The following is a 15,445-nucleotide window of genomic DNA, read 5'->3' on the forward strand; positions in this document are numbered from 1 at the left end:
TTTTTGGGAAAATAAAAAACAAAACAAAAAGTCATCCAGGGGATTCAGGTTTGGCTCTCCTGCGGGTTTTGCACGTTTACTTCATGTCAGTCAGTTTTTCTTCTTGGTATCCAAACAGTTTCAGACTAAAGAAATACATGTGTGGGGCACGAATGTCAGTATGGAGTCCACACAACGGCCATTCCTGCCGCCTTCTGCGTGGGCCGCTGCACTCTGCCACAAAATAGCAGAAGATCGATGGATTGGAACTTCCAGTGATCCATTCTGAATGGAATTTGAAATTTAGGGTGTCCATCCATCCATCCATCATCCAACCTGCTATATCCTAACTACAGGGTCATGGGGGTCTGCTAGAGCCAATCCCAGAGTGCAAGGCAGGAAACAAACCCCGGGCAGGGCGCCAGCCCACCGCAGGGCACACACACACACACTAGGGACAATTCAGGATCGCCGATGCATGTCTTTGGACTTTGGGAGGAAACCCACGCAGACACGGGGAGAACATGCAGACTCCACGCAGGGAGGACCTGGGAAGTGAACCCGGGTCTCCTAACTGTGAGGCAGCAGCGCTACCAACTGCGCCATCGTGCCTCCCCAATTTAGGGTGTCTTATGGTAAAAAATAAATAAATAACCCAGCAACGTGAGAACATAAACTGAAATCAAACAAGTGAAAAGAAGCTGAAGTACCTACCACCAGGGAGACACCACAGGCAGCCATGCCAACTTTGCCAATCAAAGAAATCTACAGAAAAAAAAAAAGTTTGGTTTGATTTATCATTTATTTGTTTATTTTAAATACATTTTAGTAATACAAATGGTTTAAAAATAAACATTGCTTACAATTCCCTGAGACGAACACAGCACTTTCTTTTAGGCCCAATAAGACTTTCCTTGCAACATTTTCCAATAATTGCTAACCACACTAATGCAAGAAAAGACAAATCCCGACAACATGACGTTTTAGTAGCTCAGTCCTTCTGGAGAGCTCGTCCACCAACACGACTACCACAACTGTAGGCCGCAGCCCTCGTTCAGAACCACACCAGGCGTTCACCACTGCACTGTCCTGTGTACCCGAGGTATACGGGTAACCGTCTGGCCCTCACCCTGCTTGGCATCGTGGCGACTCGTTACGTTTTTTTTCTCCTCCCACGGTTAAAGATTAAAATGTAGAAAAAAAAAAACACGTTTTTAAACTTGGTTACTTCTGTTTAAAGTGAATCGGCCTTTTACACTACCAGTCAAAAGTTTTTGAACATCTCGATTTTTCTTACAAATTTAATCGGACAAAATGCAGTGAATAACCTAAAATGATAAAAAGGTAAGCAGTAAACTGCCAGAGGTTTCAATTTAAAGGTAGGAAAAAACCGAGAAATGTATATTTGAGAATATTACAAAATGGGCCTTCTTCAGGGAACAAATATTGGTGACAACCTACAGATGTTCTACAGCAATTCAAGTAAATTACAGTAAGCCTTGCAAGTTGAACAATTTGCACAGGTGTCCCAACTTCTGCTCATTACTTAAAAGCCCTCCGTCTGTCTTAAAGCTGAGTTGTACTTAAGCTCTGACCCCAACGCCTGAGGTCCTGAACCCACCCGTTTCTCATCACTGTTCCCACTGCCTCATTTGTACAACATGAAAGGTGGGTATGATAGGAAATAGAGGACCTGGCTTCATGGTGTCAAGCAAATAGCCTCCAGCTAAATGTCAGTAAAACCAAGGAGCTGGCTGTGGACTTCAGCAGGAAGTGGCAGCAGTCCTACACCCCGCTAACCATCAGTGGGATCCCAATGGAGAGGATAAACACCTTCAAATACTTTGGAGTTACTATCTCGGAGGACTTGAACTGGACTTTGCATGCATAAGCACTGATCACAAAGGCAAGACTGCGGTTGAGGTAGCTGAGGAACTTTAGGGTGTCCCCAGTGATACTTTCAATACATGGGCTACAGAAAGCTTCACAGAGAATCACATCCTGGTATGGCAGCAGCTCAGCCCAAGACCATAAAGTCCTGCAGAGAGCGATTAAAACAGCAAAGCGTCTCACCAGTTATGCTCTGCCCCCCTACAGGACATTCATAATAGGAGATGTAGAACCTGAGCAAACAAAGTTATTAAAGATCCCACACACCCCATGAATGGCCTCGTTCAGCCTACTGAAATCAAGCAGACGTGTCTGCAGTCTTACGGCCAAAACTGAGAGACTTAAAAGGAGTTTGGAACCTCAGGCCATCAGACTTCTTCATCAGGATGTGGCACTTATCTGTCAAAGTAACTTTTTTATACCCCTATCATATTCTCTATTTATATATCCATCCATCCATCCATTTTCCAACCTGCTGAATCCGAACACAGGGTCACGGGGGTCTGCTGGAGCCAATCCCAGCCAACACAGGGCACAAGGCAGGAATCAGTCCCGGGCAGGGTGCCAACCCACCGCGGTATATCTGTATCTGTTCCTTATAATATTTCACTGATGCACAGGCTTACATTTCACTGCACATTCTACACGTATAATAGTGTATGTGATGAATAAAATGAATCTTGATTTGCTCTTAATCTACTCAAATTTGATGTCTACTGCCGTGTCACATTTGTTTAATTTAACATACTGCTCACACATCACACTTAGCCCTTTCTTGGTCCAATTCAGGGTTGACTGCTTTTTCTTCATTACCCAGTTGTGACTGTAAAAACATTTCTAACTGATCGTCTGACATGTCAGAATTGGTCAGCTTTTCTCTTGGTCCCGTCGCCACACTTGAGCGGCACCGCAGGTAACATTGCACCCTTACTTGTTGGCACCCCAGTTCAATCCTCTGGCTATTTTGTCTCCTGCATGTTCACCCTGTAAAGCTCTGCAGAGAGTGCTTAAAACAGCACAGCGTCTCACAGCACTCCTCTGTCCTCCTACGGGACATTTACAATTGGAGATGTGCAACCGCAGCAATCAAAATTATTAAAACTCCTTCACCTGCTCCAGGCTACCCAGCTTACTCTCACAGTCCCAGAGTCATCTTGCCTGGCTGAGTTAGTGTGTTCATTTTTGTGACTCTTTTAGTATTTTTCTACCCCCCCCCCCCCCCCCTTTCAACCCACATTGCGTTTGTAAATGTTATGTATATGTAAGAATTTAATACTAAATATAAGTTCTATTTAATGTTTCAAATAATTGCATTGAATGTGTGATGTGCCTGCACCCTGGTATTAAGGTGCACGTTACAGCCGGAACTTGTTTTTATACATAAAATGGTGGAAGTTTGGTAATTGCTGTATTTGTGTCTGTCTTTATTAACTTACTATTATACTGTTTAATACTGCCAAACAGCTGATTACATCTGATGAAGTGCTGACACATTTTAATCCAAAGTTGCCATTGCGCCTGGCTTGCGATGCATCACCGTATGGCATTGGTGCTGTTCTTTCTCACAAGATGCTTGATGGCACAGAACGACCAATTGCTTTTGCATCAAGGTCTCTAAGTCCTGCTGAAAAGAATTATGCACAGATAGACAGGGAAGGTCTAAGCCTAGTGTGGGCGGTAAAGAAATTTAATCAATACCTATATGGTAAACATTTCACATTAGTTACTGATCATCAGCCCTTAGTTGCTATTTTCAATCCTCATAAGTGTGTTCCAACCATGGCTGCAGCACGCTTAAAACGATGGTCTTTGTTTTTAGGCGGCCATGACTACCAAATTGAATTCAGAGGCACAAAACAACATGCAAATGCAGATGGACTTTCCCGTCTACCTTGTGAGTTTAAGGGAACTGAAAACCTTTCCGATCCAGCTGAAATTTTCCATCTAACACAACTGGAGCCCTTACCCATTACAAGTGCTCAAATTCAGAAAGAGACAAGTCGAGATCCCACTATGGCCAAATTATTTGACTTGATAATAAAAGGTTGGCCTTCTAGAAGTGATGCTGATCTCCCTGAGTACTCAAATCGACGTGACCAGTTATCAGTTTGTCAAGGATGCATTATGTGGGGCACAAGAGTGATTGTACCACCCAAACTTCGTACAAAAATACTTGAGGCACTTCATGAAGGTCATTTAGGTGTTGTAAAGATGAAAAGCTTAGCCCGAAGCTACATATGGTGGCCTGGAATTGACCTTCAAATAGAGAATCTGGCCAAGTCATGCATAGGATGCCAACAGACTCGGCAACAGCCCCAAAACGCTCCCCTTCATACCTGGGAATGGCCAAGCTCTGTCTGGCAACGACTTCACATTGACTATGCAGGACCTTTCCATGATCGAATGTTTCTCATTGTGGTTGATGCACATTCAAAATGGCCTGAACTTTTTGCAGTAAAAAAGGCAATATCATCTAAAACGGTAGATATACTCCACACCTTATTTGCACGTACAGGACTTCCAGAACAACTAGTTAGTGACAATGGAACTCAGTTTACATCTGCTGAGTTCCAGGCATTTGTAAAAAAGAATGGCATTAAGCACATCACCTCTGTTCCTTACCATCCTGCAACAAATGGTCTAGCTGAACGTTTTATTCAGTCCTTCAAACTATCTATGAAAGCCATGGAAAAGGAAAAAGAGTCGCTACATACGAAAATTGCAAGCTTCCTTCTAGCCTATCGAAACACAGCTCACTCAACCACAGGTCAGACTCCAGCAATGCTTTTCCTGGGAAGAAGCTTGAGATCACGCTTAGATCTGCTAAAACCTGATTTGCGTATACATGTGCAGAAGAAGCAGTGCTTCCAAGACCAAAAACAACGCAAGCTTAGAATATTTGAGGTTGGATATAAAGTGCTTGCTAGAGACTACCAACACTCAAATCAGAAATGGCAACCTGGTAAGATTGTGTCAAAGACTGGTCCACTGACATACACAGTGCAGGTGGGGCATGATACAGTCTGGCGCAGACATATCGACCAGCTTCTAGATGCACAAGCTCAGGAAGACACATCACAAGACGAGGCTGAGGAGCTGATCATTCCTCAGAACTCAAATGAGTTTACCTTCTTGACACCTGATTCATCCCTTGCTGCTGGTGAATCTCAGCCTCAAGAATCTGCTGAATCAACCTCATCTCAAATGTCTGCTCCACCTACACAAGAAAGACGCTATCCTGAGAGGATTCGTAAACCTCCTGAAAGGTTGAACTTGTAGTCGATATTAATGTACAAAGTACTTAAGAGTCTGTTAGCTTTGGTAAGCTGCATTTCGCCATATATAAATGTTTCAGTACACCGTAATAAATGGTACACTTTTATATAGTATGCTTTAGCTGTCTTTATATTCATGTTTGGTATCTATGCCAAGTGTTTTGTAGATATGATATATAAAAAAAAAAAAAAAAAATACTGTTAGACATCCAAACTGGGTGGGAGGAAATGTTATGTATATGTAAGAATTTAATACTAAATATAAGTTCTATTTAATGCTTCAAATAATTGCATTGAATGTGTGATGTGCCTGCACCCTGGTATTAAGGTGCACGTTACAGCCGGAACTTAAAATGGTGGAAGTTTGGTAATTGCTGTATTTGTGTCTGTCTTTATTTTACTATTATACTGTTGGTTTAAGTGTAAAAACACAACAGTAATCAAAAAAGATTAACTTTGCCTTCTAATTGCACCACAGTTTTATTACATTTCTTGTTACTCATCTTTGGCTTTAATATATGGAAACTCCATTGACTCTTTCAATTTAACCTTACTTACAGTCTCTTTGTAACTAAACTTCTTGCTAATTAGGTTTCACATTTTACAGTTTGGGGCATACAGAAATAATTCTCTTCTTCATCCTGTTATAAAGGACGACACAAGGATCCTTAAAGGGTTGGACGGCCAGGGCATTGGAAGCTCAGGAAGAAAACCTGGGTGTTCCCTACATTAGCCAGGAAGATGCCAGTTTGGAGTTGGGCGTACTTGTGTCCCAGCAGAGTCGGATTGAGGAACAATAGCTGGCCAGGAGGCACAAGTCACAACTACAAGCTCTCTCACTACGTTAGGTGGCAGCATCCCTGCAGGGACACAACCTGTATGGACACCCACAAGGCACACTGGGAACTGTAGTCCTATGGGGCAGCCTTGTTGGGTTCTGGAGGTGATGCCAGAGGGTGCTGCGAGAGTCTGTGACCCCTAGCTTCAGGAACTTCCACTTGACCCATAAGAGCTTCCACTGGGCCATGCCCTAGCACTGCAAGTATTCTTGGGTCTAAGATAAAAGAAGCTGCTAGACCTCATCCAGGAGAGGAGTTGGACAACACTCACCTGGGAGGAGTGGAGGAATCAGAGAGAGAGAGAGATGGGAGAAGACCGTATTGGGAAAGAACCAATTTACAAGAACCTTACTGTAAGGTATTTTTGTTAATGATCCGGTTTTATTTGAACCCAGGACTTGTGCAGTGTAGTTATGTTTGGGATTTGGGTGCTGCAATGCCTTCTACTGGTCACACTGTCTACGTTGACACAGAAGTGCTGAGATATCAGTGAAAAATTGTATCTGCTGACATCCAGGAGGCCATATTTTTTGCAGTGCTGAAATAGTAACATGTAGAACCAGCAGTGCTTAAAAAATACATTGGCAAGAGCACTGAAAAGACACAACACAAATCTCCATGCTAAATTAACACTTGTCCTCATAGGCTTTTAGATGACAAAAATATAATCGATTATCTCATGTGATACATTCTCTTTCTTTCTTCAATAGACGACTTTATTCTCATAACATTACTTCTATATACGCAACATGTGCACGAGTGTACAGGCCGGCGCATGCGGTGAGGTGAAAAGAGCTCAGGCGACATGTTAAATAAAAATGCTGCCCTGACCAACAATATTTTTTTACATTTTGTTATTTTAAAAGCTTGAAATAACTCAGAGCTGTAATTCACACTGCAAGCGTTCCAAGAAAATGCCTGTGTATTCCAAAGCTAAACATCAGGAACCAGTGTTCATTTTTCTGTTTTTTCACATATTGTTATTTTGTAAAATGTAGTTCATTCCTAGAATGTTATTAAGCAGCCAGTCGGAGGCAGAACCTCTGTTAATTAAATGTCTCCCAAGTCTGCAAGGCACGTGTTTAGTTAGAAAGGGCAGGCGCCTTTTAGCTTCAATTAGCACAAATTTGAAGGGCTGCAGCGCCGTGATGTCAATACAGTTTTCATGGGATTGTGCATTTCAATTAAAGGCCTGCATCTTCCCCTCATTGATTAGTTAAGAGACTTGTCTTCAGTTCAAACGCATGACTGTGTGAAGGGGCTTCCAGTTTGTGGACTGGTCTATTTTTTCAGTTATGAATTTAATATTATAGCATTTTGCACTTTGTGAGCATACAAGAGAATGATTTGATGTGTGGATTATGCGTCACGAGTAACGTAGTACTGTAGTTTGCAGCCATCCAGCAATGGTCACCATTGGCTCCCATTCCATCAGAAACTTTGTTCTCCACAAATAATGTTAGCTTCAACACATTTTTGACAGTTAAACTATTGTGATTTTTAAAACTGTACACATAGCCCTCTGCAATCACCCCACTCTTTGATGTTCCTTCCTATACAGACACACCTCTGCCCTCAAACTGTGATGACGTGGCACCACAGCCCTCCAAACTGATGCTTCTCTTTAGCTTGCAGGACATTTTGAAACTAGCAAGGTGTTTAGAGAAGTGTGTGGGATGAGCAAAACAGGCAAGGTTCAATTCACATTCAATGTTGCAAACACTAAACTCAATAAATAAATATCTGAGTCAAACAGAAGAGGAGAAGCACTTTGACATTTGTTTTGTTTATCATGCCTGTTTGTGTATTGTATTGAACTTAATGATCTTCATTCTGAGGAGGGGAACAGGATTCTAAAGCTGGGTTTACAGGCAGGGAGGCCTACCTTTTTCCTTCCAGCTTGGTCTGAATCCTGCATCACCTACAAACCAAAATATTGTTGGCTCAGTGGTGCAGAGCTAGAGCTGCTGCCTGCCATTAAAGAGCTCTGGGTACTCGTCCTGGAGACGAGACAGTTTTGGGACAGCACAGCTACTAGCTAAACGAACAGGCTTCATAGAACGAATGATCTCCTCTCATTTGTCAAATTTCTTATTTTCTCCAAGTCATAGACCATTGTTTGGTATTGTAGATAGTAATTCCTCTGAGAACCGGGGCTGTGGAAGTAGCCACCAAGGTCCACTCTAGGGTCAAAGCAGAACTACTATATAGAAACTTCAAAACAAATTATTTCAGAATCAAAAAAAAAAAAAAAAAATTGTACGAGACCCAAATGAGAAAGGAGTTCAGGTCACATTGTTTTAATGCCTACTATTTGTAAAAACAGCACACCCACTTGTGCCCTGCTGCAGCAATTCAATAGCTTCTGATTATCCAAGAAGAGGAATTGAGCTATTCATACTGAATGCAGTACATCCATAGCATCGGTCAAAAACCTGCAAGACACGGTGGTATAATCTCACCGGAATAGACAGAAGAATAGTGAAAATTAAGGTTTTATAACACAGGTTTTATAACATTCTCTGGGATATATATATATATATATATATATATATATATATAATCACGGCATTCGAAGTCTGTGTCACAATCTGATTGTATGGGTGGTTACCTACCAGGTAACGCTTGTGGTTGGCCAGCAATCTGCTAACATCCGCTACGGTGCCCTCAGTTTGTGAGGAGCAGATCATAGAATGGTTTGAAATAGTTTACTGTCAAATAAATGCAAAGAGTACGCGACACGTGTTTCGGCCTCATTCTGGGCTCATCAGGTGTACACACTCCACTGCACTCCCTCTCGGGAATCGAACCTCGGACGTCAGCGCCAGAGGCGATGCCCCTAACGTTGTGCCACAGCGTGTGGTTCGTTTATTTGACAGCTATATATATATATATATATTAAAAAAAAAAGAATGAATAAAAAATAAATTGTCAAGTGGCACCACTAGGACATGGCCTCAGTCTCCCCAAAGTTAGCAGGCAACAGTTATATAAACTAAGAGGGAGTTCACAATGAGGCCTACAGGTGCTTTCAACCTGAAGACCCTAAACTACAATCCATAGTGCAACAGTTCCCTTTATAGCCCAGGTAAGAAGCCAAGCTGAAGTCCTAGAAGGGGCTTTATTTCATACTACACTTTATAAAAGCATACTGGCTATCATCACTAATTGATAGCAGCACGTGTAGCAAGAAGAAAACAAAGCAGTCAACTCGAGCTTAATGAGTAAATGAGCCATGAATTCGGCAGATGAGTTACCAAAGAGAGTTAGAGAAAAGCCAAGCAAAATGACCCCTTTTATTGGCTAACTAAAAAGATTACAATATGCAAGCTTTCAAGGCAACTCAGGCCCCTTCTTCAGGCAAGATGGGGCAAGAGGGGCCCGAGTTGCCTCGAAAGCTTGCATATTGTAATCTTTTTAGTTAGCCAATAAAAGGGGTCATTTTGCTTGGCTTTTCTCTACATTCACAATGGCTAACACGGTACAACACCCTAGTACTACAAAGAGAGTTAGGAATGCATTTTCAGAAGGCCTTCATTTTATTGACTACAACAAATTATTGCTCGATTTACTGAAAAAGGAAAACTACTCTGATGTAAACAAAATACAAGATTCTATGTGCCAGTTTACAGATTTTGGTTTTAATTTTACCTTGACAATTTAGATGAGATATTTAGCACAAATACCGTAGGCAATTACCTAAACTAACAAGCTTGATGGTCTGACTGTCTCCTCTTGTTTGTCAAACGGCTTATATTCTTTATAGCACTTACTGTATATGTAGCAGCTATCCATTTGAGAGTAAGAGTGAATTGGAGTCACAGTGCTAGTGTGAAAGCGATTTATGATTACTGTAAAAGAAATTCCGAGGACAACACTGACTGAACACGAAAAAAATGTTGACTTCTGGCAACTCCATAAACAGCAACTATATGGAAGGATGGCAAGAAGCACTCTCAACAGAAGAAAGGCAAATTACACGATGTATTCATTTTCTAATGCATTTCTTTAAAAATGGTAAAAAAAAATAAAACAAAATTGTACAACATTTACAATATGTACTTTTAAAAGGCACTTTGAGTGTGTCTAACTTATAACAGAAGATATCCCATTCTAGGTTCAAAAATCTAGTTTAGTGATTCTCCTTTTGCATGAGAGAAGCTGTCCAGAAGAGAGATTTTCAAGTGAATCCTGCATATTGTAATCTTTTTAGTTAGCCAATAAAAGGTGTCATTTTGCTTGGCTTTTCTCTACATTCATAATGGCTAACACGGTACAACACCCTAGTACTACAAGTGAATCCTAAGAGTATAAAATGTAGACTTTTACTTACTTTATGTGGGCGTGGTGAAATAAAAATTTCTCAGTGGAGTAATGATCTCCCAAACACTTAAGACTCTAGGCATAAAATGAATCTAAGCAGAAGCCTGGTACTGCACATTTCTTAAATACTTAGGACCCAAAGTTCCATGAACCAAAAGGAGCCGAGGAGAGATCATACTGTAGTAGTGGTAGCACTGACAGATGCTCACAGATATCTTAAAGCTTTTCACTGCCTTACTGTTGAGTAAGCTGTAAACCGAGGTGTTCTGTAAAAAACACTCTGGAAAAATGTGTTTTTTACCACAATAATATGAACTAGATACCTAAAGCATTTTAAAACAATGCTCAATATTAATTATATACAGGTCACATTTTTGTTAGAATGAGACTGAAAAAAATAATTAGTTATTAGGGGAATTTCCTAATAACACATACAGCTGACAAACTTGACTGAGGAATGGTGAACTTGATGGAAATGTCTATATTTGTCTTGCTAGCATCAATGGAAGCAGGAAGTTCCAGATTTTTCAGTAAATTGCTTTCATTGTATAATTGGTGCCCCTTGGTGTCTATAGCGCACAGATAATATTATTAGACTTGGTGGTCCAAAGGAGTCCCCCCTTCAGTGTCCAGAGCATACACTGCTTGAATTACATGACAAGGCGCCCCATGGTGTCTATAATGCACATAAACTAACTTTCACAAATGGCGCCCCTTGGTTGATGTCTTCTAATGGATTGACCAGCTCTCGCTGGCTGCTGTGTTTTTCTGCGAGTCACTATTTTTTTCATCTCCAAACAATGCAAAGTTTTCCATAAAAAGAACATAATAAAAAGTTTGAGGAAATAAAGATCACATTCATAAATAAGAATTATTGAACATAGAAATTTGCAAGCACAAATCTGCTTTTAAGATTACAGTTTGCAGGTGTTCATAAGCTAAAATCTCAGCAAAATTATTAACTACGCTGAAAACTGGTTGAGTAGCATAAACATAAGGGAAGCTTAGCAGTCAGCACATTTGCTGAAGGGCAAGCAAAAAATCCTCAATCTGATAAGTGTGCTCAGTGAAGTCAAAGCAAACCACAAGAAACCCAGAAATACAAGTAAACGTCAGAGTCAAACTGCGGCAGACCTCCAGAGTTCTACAAGTACAGCTGAAGTTGATTTTGATTGACAGTTTATCCCGCCCCCACATATGCCCACAATGCCTCTGGTCTGCAGTAACTCTTCTCAAGCACCTCTCCACTGCAAGAGTATGACAACTACTGAACAAATCTATTGACACAAACGTGCAATTTCATTGGCTGTTCAGCGGAGCTTTGAAATCTCAATTTTCTGGGCCAAGTACAGAAGAAATATGCATGCTTTCTGCATTTTTTATGAAAAATTACACAATTGTAATGAATTTTGCAGATAAAACCGACTTTGCTGTAATGAGTGTTTTTTTTTACATTAATTCTGTAGGAAATTGGCCAGGACCAAAAAAGAAGTTTGTTAAAGCAAGGATTTCAGGAAAATTTTGTTTTTTCTAATGGCATATGACCTGTATCTACAGTATACATCTATCCATACAGCATATATATTTGAGTTACTTATGCAAGTTTTAGGGTATCTGCTTCACCCTCTCTCACAGTAATTATATGATCTGGTAAAGGCAAAAAAACCCAAAACACTGAATTGATATAATATGCTGGTTTGGCATAAGGATGCAGAACTGAAAATAACTAACCTAAAATGAAATATTAATCAGAAGTACAGTACTGCACATATTAAACAATGAATCAATGTTTCTACTGAGATCTGGTAATTAAATTCAATGGATACATGAGACCAGAGGAGTAAACATTGCCTCTATCTGCAGAAACACCTGACCATGTTAAAGAAGTAACACTTGATTTCTTACACAAGGATCCATAAAAAAGTATGCTTTGTCTTGAGTAAACTCAGCTGCTCACAATAGCAACATGTTTTTTTGGTCGCCTCTTTACCAGTTTTACTGGACAAAAGAACAGCATGATAAGAACAGCTATTTTCTCTTACAGTCCTGAAGACATGGTAAAAATTAGGCGCTGCTCTGCTCAGCTTCCACTGTTGAGTGCTCTTGCGTGGGAAAATCAAGCTGACTAGAGTCGTTTAGAGGCCTGGTTCCATTAGACAGTTCTCGGAGCTCAGGCTTTTGGCTCTTAGGATTCCAAAAAGAACAGAACTGAGGAAGAAAAGACAGTGTAAAAGATCCCACTAAATGTAGTCCTCCCGCAACCATGAAGGAGACAGTGAAGGATCCGGTGATATCCCGAAGCCAACCTGTACAGACAGACAGAGAGAGAGAGACAGTAAAATCAATAAAATATCTTAATATGGTTCCTTTTCCTAACATGTTAGAAACCTTCAGTACTGCAACTCAGCAACAGATGAATTTTGTTTTGCCATTTTAACTACTTTTGTAGCTATTTTTCTGAAGGACTCTTGAATGAGGTCTTTCATAATAAAATTATAGATCTGTATGATCTTTTTGAGTTTAACCAACTGGTACAAATTAGATGGGACTAAATGTAAAGAACCAGGTTGAAAATGATAAGAAAAAAGAAAATCATACCATATTGGACGTTTACTTTGATGTATCAAGAAATTTCAGCTAATTTCAGTAAGGTACTACACAGTATTTCTATCAGCAAATGAGAACCATTCACAGAACCGTTTTTATCTTTGCCATAATTCTGTAATGCAGTTCATCAAAAAGATGCTTGTAAGGGAGCTTATGTTATTTTCCTTAATTGCATTGTGAGATGAGGTGTTAAGAACAGTATGATACAATTGACAATTCTTTGCAAGTGACTATTTTACCAGAAATTAAAAAGTGTAAAGTCTCGTTCATTGAAATAGTCTATTAGAAGCCAAATTGGAAACAGTTGTAATCCCGTTTCTCTGGTCAAGGTAATCAGAAGACTACCAAGCATTTTAGATATTCAGGGACTTCAGTATTTCAAAATTTGCTTACCATTCACCACAAATCACCCTTTAAGGGAATGATCATTTACATTGTGTTTGGACTGTACTTAAGAATTCTTTAAAAATCAAAGAATTGGTCACCACCTATGAAGGCGTGTCTCTCATTAGCACCAGGTAAATGGTAATGTCTCACAACCATTCAGAACATTTGCTAACTTGACAAATGACTTATTTTACTTAATCCATTTCAACTTCTTAGCTGCTGGATTGCCTTGTGCAGAAAGCCAATAAAGAAGTTTCAAACTTCTTGGACTTTTGATATTTCATTGTGTCATGATATAGAACACATTGCTTTCTTATGCTAGATCCTTGAAATTTTATAAAACTTGAGCCCTCTAATTGGAATATTTGAGGAATAAAGGCACACAGCAACACTAAAGGAATAAAGTCTTCCATAGCTGTAATGGAAGAACCTGCTTAAGCAACAAGTATGAAGTTAATATGTATTTTGTGAGAGAATGGCAAAGTAAAAGCTGTTACAATTTTCTAGAAGGCATGTGTCACTGAAGTTAAAGATGATCCTGAAAACACAGTTCTACAGTGAATTGTTTGGAATAGCACAGACAACTCATGCATGTTTGTTTAAATATACTTGAATAATGGGGCTCATTTCACAATGCATCACCCAGAGCTGAAGTCACGTGTTATGTACCAAAACCAATTATTCATTGTTGTAGCATAACCAAGTGCTCCCAGTCTTACTGTGCAGATTGTTGAGACACTAGTAATTAAGTTCCACAATTAAATATAGACTGAAATTGAGTAAAATGACTCAAGGGTTTTTCAAATTAGGTGAAATAGAATGACATATTTTGTTTATAGGTGTAGAATGTTTTTAACTGCAGTGTAAGAAAAAAAGGGAATAATCAATTGCATAATTATAATTACAATACTTAATATTACCCTAAGCATAAAAGATGGTATTATTACATCTTTAACAAAATATTGTGATATTATATTCTGATATCCTTCTGAATTCCTTTTAAAAAAAAAAAAAAAAAAAGGTACATCCTGACTATTTTAGACTTTGTCATTCAATTCTGTTATCATTTAATTTAATTCAGTGCCTCTCAGTGCGCGCTCCTAACCTCCTCCTCCTCCTCCTCCTCTCAGCCATACAGAAACACAAAGCATTAAAACACTTTGCAAATGTATTAATCACCTTTGTAGAATGATAACACATTATGAAATCCCTTACCTGACAGAGGTGCACCAAGTAGTCCTCCAATGCTTTCAATCATCTGAAAGAGCCCCAATGCACTGAAGATACGACCAAGTCCCACAATTTCAGGCAAAAGTGAAAACACTACAGGTGTCAATGCTCCAGAGAAGAAACCATATATAAGACCAAGTGCCAGCAGAGAGATGAAGGATGTGCCAAGAGGAATGAGGAGCAGGGAGATCCCAGTAAGACCATTCAGGAATGCCAAAATATGCACCAAACGGAATTTGTGCAGGTCTGAGAACCATCCTGATGCCACTCGGCCAAATAAATCTGTTACAGCTGTAGCCGACATCACAAAGGCTGCCTCATATTCACTGAGGCCGGTAAGCCTTCCGTGTGCCACAAGATGGACATAAGGTACAAAATAGCCAGTATTGATGAATGTGATAGCAGCCACATAGGTAATAAATGACCTGTGGGAAAGTAGGGATAAGTCTAACAGTTCACTTAGTCGCTGCCATGACATCCAGGAGTGACAATACAACTTCTGAGAATGGCTCTGTGAAGAAGGGATGAGAAAAGACAGTAACTGTGACCCACTGCTAAACATTTCACACTGGCACTCCAGAATGAAATAAATAATATTCAGAGGATATAGAAGAGTAATATTTAATAACATTTAACTGAGTAAAAATGTTTTTGTTAGTTTTTTTTAATTATCTTGCAAAGTAAAGTAAAATCTAAATCATCAAAAATAAATTCATTTCTGCCTTTGCACCATCATGTAATCCACTAATAATAAAGGTATCTGAAGTGGACGCAGAGACATTCTGTAATAGACTAAATAAAGCTAAAGCTGTAGACCAGCCTTTAAAAAGAGAGGAGAGGTAGTGTGTAATGTTGAAGATAAGAAAGACAGATCACCTTTGAAACAGATCATCAGGTGCAAAAATACAGTATATA

The 15,445-nt window shown here is 39.7% G+C and overlaps 1 protein-coding gene across 3 annotated transcripts in view; it reads right to left on the minus strand.

Annotated features, from left to right (window-relative positions):
• Positions 1-762: 762 nt before the first annotated feature.
• The window catches only part of slc16a13 (solute carrier family 16 member 13), a 58,668-nt gene continuing 43,985 nt past the window's right edge, over positions 763-15,445 (minus strand). For all 3 annotated transcript variants that reach the window (XM_051924876.1, XM_051924875.1, XM_051924874.1), the window contains 2 exons: positions 14,516-15,041; positions 763-12,612 (listed from right to left, as the gene is read on the minus strand). In XM_051924876.1, the coding sequence (XP_051780836.1) occupies positions 12,371-12,612; positions 14,516-15,041 (768 nt within the window). In that variant the 3' untranslated portion in view covers positions 763-12,370. The remainder of the gene's footprint in view (positions 12,613-14,515; positions 15,042-15,445) is intronic.

Source organism: Erpetoichthys calabaricus, chromosome 3 (genome assembly GCF_900747795.2).
Source record: "Erpetoichthys calabaricus chromosome 3, fErpCal1.3, whole genome shotgun sequence".
NCBI lineage: Eukaryota > Metazoa > Chordata > Cladistia > Polypteriformes > Polypteridae > Erpetoichthys > Erpetoichthys calabaricus.